The sequence below is a fragment of the Silurus aristotelis genome (assembly GCF_946808225.1).
Source record: "Silurus aristotelis genome assembly, chromosome: 22".
In the NCBI taxonomy this organism is placed as follows: Eukaryota; Metazoa; Chordata; class Actinopteri; order Siluriformes; family Siluridae; genus Silurus; species Silurus aristotelis.
Window position 1 is genome coordinate 18,423,029 of NC_139595.1, and position 3,167 is coordinate 18,426,195.

The 3,167-nt window shown below is 45.3% G+C and overlaps 1 protein-coding gene across 1 annotated transcript in view; it reads left to right on the top strand.

Annotated features, from left to right (window-relative positions):
- The window catches only part of cdh7a (cadherin 7a), an 88,487-nt gene extending 85,550 nt beyond the window's left edge, over positions 1–2,937 (top strand). The window contains exon 12 of the mRNA XM_083525686.1: positions 970–2,937. Coding sequence (XP_083381812.1) covers positions 970–1,487 — 518 coding nt within the window. The 3' untranslated portion in view covers positions 1,488–2,937. The remainder of the gene's footprint in view (positions 1–969) is intronic.
- Positions 2,938–3,167: the final 230 nt, after the last annotated feature.

Below are 3,167 nucleotides of genomic sequence, written 5' to 3' on the forward strand. Positions count from 1 at the left end.
CGGCGCATTAAACAAGAAGGAAGAGTTGTTGCGGCGTCGTAAATACGCGAGCGCTGGCGTCTGTGCTCGGCGAGGCCCGCGAGCCATAAATACATCCCCGTCTCGCGTCTCAAATGCGTTCTGTCTAAAGGGTTCGGAGGCTAAAATGGTCCAAATCTCCGTTCTGTCCCTGAACAGATGGCGCATGCGATTATTCTGATAACGGTGATGAAGGTTTTAAACAATACCGGGTTTCAAACGCTATCACGCTCGCACGCTTCTTTTGACGCTGCTGTTTCCGAAGTTAATACTAATTGAAAATAAGTCATTAGAGAAAGCAAGTGCGACAAATGCTTCATTGTGGGTATTTTTTCAGGATTATAAATAGCGGTCTATAAAGACTTGCGAATTATTCCTCCCTCAGAGCGTAGTGAGTTTTTGTCTCTACATCTCCAGAGAATTGGGTCTCTAATGGTTTAACTGTGTCCTCTCCGATCAGCGAATTACCATCCTGAACCCCTGAACTCCCCCCCAAAAAAACCCTGTCAGTGGAGCATTTATCAACATGGCATTGTGCAAATAGCGTTTTACAAAACGCTCGTTCAAGCAGATCAGAAAAAGTCTGACCTCATAAACCTGCTCTGAATGGAACCTGAGCAAGAATACACCACTAACACGCACCATCTCTTATAAAGTCTAATTTGTATTAGTTTCGTTTCTAATGGCTCTTCTACATAATATCTAACAAGTTACTTATCTCTTAACAAAAGTTAAGTCAGATTTGCAGTTTGTCATTTGCAATCAATATCAGATCCGTCTGATCCAACAGTCCAAGTGTCTCGAATGGCTTTTTTGTGCTCGATCTGATCTTTTGCAGTTAAAATCTCTTTTTATGTATATTGTCTGATCCACAACTGTCTGATCATCTGGTGTTAATGGGTGGCTGTGTCTGATGTCTAATCTCAGTCGTGTGTCTTCTTGTGCGTGCAGTGCTGGTGCTGCTGATCGTGACGGTGCGAAGGAGAAAGAAGGAGCCGCTCATTGTGGATGACGAGCGAGACGTGCGCGAGAACATTGTCCGATACGACGACGAGGGCGGCGGAGAGGAAGACACCGAGGCCTTCGACATGGCGGCCCTGCGCCACCTCAACGCCACGCGGGAGAGCAAGACGCGCCGCGATGTGACCCCCGACATGCCCGCCGTCCCCACGCTGTACCACACCCGCCCCCCACCGTACAAAATGGCTCCCGACAACGGCGTTTTCCGTGACTTCATATGGGAGCGACTGAAGGAGGCAGACGTGGATCCTTCTGCTCCGCCCTACGACTCGCTCCAGACGTATGCCTTCGAGGGCAGCGGCTCGGCTGCACATTCCCTCAGCTCCCTCGAGTCGCTCAGCACCGACTCAGAGCACAACTACGACTTCCTGAGCGACTGGGGGCCGCGCTTCAAAAAGCTGGCCGATCTCTACGGCCACGCCGAAGCCAGCAACATCTTCTCCTCTTAGCCAGAGAGGGTCGGTTTCGTCAGCAGATACAAAAACAAAAAAGGAACAGTCACCGAGTGCCAATGACTCACCACACCACTCCTCGAAGAGGGAGACAGGAGCGAGACTTTTCATTCCGACAAAAAAATGGATGGTGGGGTTTTTTTTTTTTTAAGTAAAGAACAAACAAAATTCAAGACAAAAATGAACAACCAGTGACAGATGCCGTGACCTGAAATGACATGATCCCTGAAAAGAGGTGGGAGGAAAGATCTAAAAAAAAAAATGGGACATTCGTACGTGGGAGAAAAAAAAACGTTGGCATCGATTTCCCCACCGAAACGTCGATAATCCTCTCCGAGGACAGATTGTGGATTCTTACATTGTGGCACTTGGATTTAAACCCACAATCAGACGCCAAGCTCAGACACAGAAAGGATCTAGCAGGGATAAAGGGCAGGGGGCGGAGGCGGGCGCCAGAGTCCTTCTTGGAATTTGTTGTGCAGAGACTATTTTTCGAGGCAGCGGCGATGATGATGATTCAGAGTGTTCCTGCCTGCCTGGCGAGCCAGCCAGCAAGCGAGTTCTGTGCTGCGTCGTAACCCGTGTTCTGTGACGGTATCTCAATGTTTCTGTTCTCTCACATATTTCTATGACTCACAGTTTCTTCAGCCTCAAAAAAAACCACGAAAAATCGATACGAATTAAGTCGCCGAAATACTCTCGAAAGACAGACTGCTTCGTGAGGTAATGCAACTGTCGCTGTGTAAAATATGATACCAGGCTTTAGTTTCATCTGAAGTAAAGCATCAGTGTTGATGAAAAACAGCCAAACCACAGATTTAAATATAAAAAAAGGGAGTTTTGATATGTACAGTATCTCTTACTGGATGGGATGAGATCCAAGTGCTCACAGGTGTTCTGTTTGGGGGGGGATATTTCTTTTCTGCAGCAGGAACATGGTGTGAAATTGAAGGATTAAACCTATCTATCACATCTCTCTCTCTCTCTCTCTCTCTCTCTCTCTCTCTCTCTCTCTCTCTTTCTCTCTCTCTCTCTCGCTCTCTCTCTCACTTTTCAACAAATGTATTTGTAGTGTCAGGTTCTGCCTCATGTACCGTGTACTGTAAGTACGTTCTGGATGATTATTATTGTGCAAGTCGGGGTTTTTTTTTCTAATGTTTCGTTTCATTTTGCTGTAGTTTTTTTTTTCTCTTTGTTTCTTTTTTCCTGCAGAGACCAGGTCGAGCTCGCTGAGCCTTGGAGCCGAAACGGTGTTAATACATAAAACTGTCTTTCCGCTTTTTCTCGTTTGCGATTCGTGAATGAGCCGAAAAAAAAAAAAAAAAAAAAAGGAAAATACGTGATTTGAAACTATGCTTTGAAATATCCTTCATATACACCATAATTGAAATATGGACTTTTTTTGTACAGTCGTAAAGTAAATAAAAAATGCACAGCTTCTTTTTAACTTCTCTCTCTTTTCTTCTTTCTCTCTATCTCTCTCTCTCTTCTTCTCTCTCTTTCTCTTCATTTCAGTGAGATTTATTTTGATTCATGACTTAAATCTGGAAGATGGTTTTAGTTTAAGCGGATGGCAGGCAACTGAGCCAAGGAGTCGGTTCAGAAGTCTTCAATTCAAAAAGTGCTGACTCGACAAAGTGACTCTGCAAGCTGACTCAGTTCGGACAAAAGCTGATT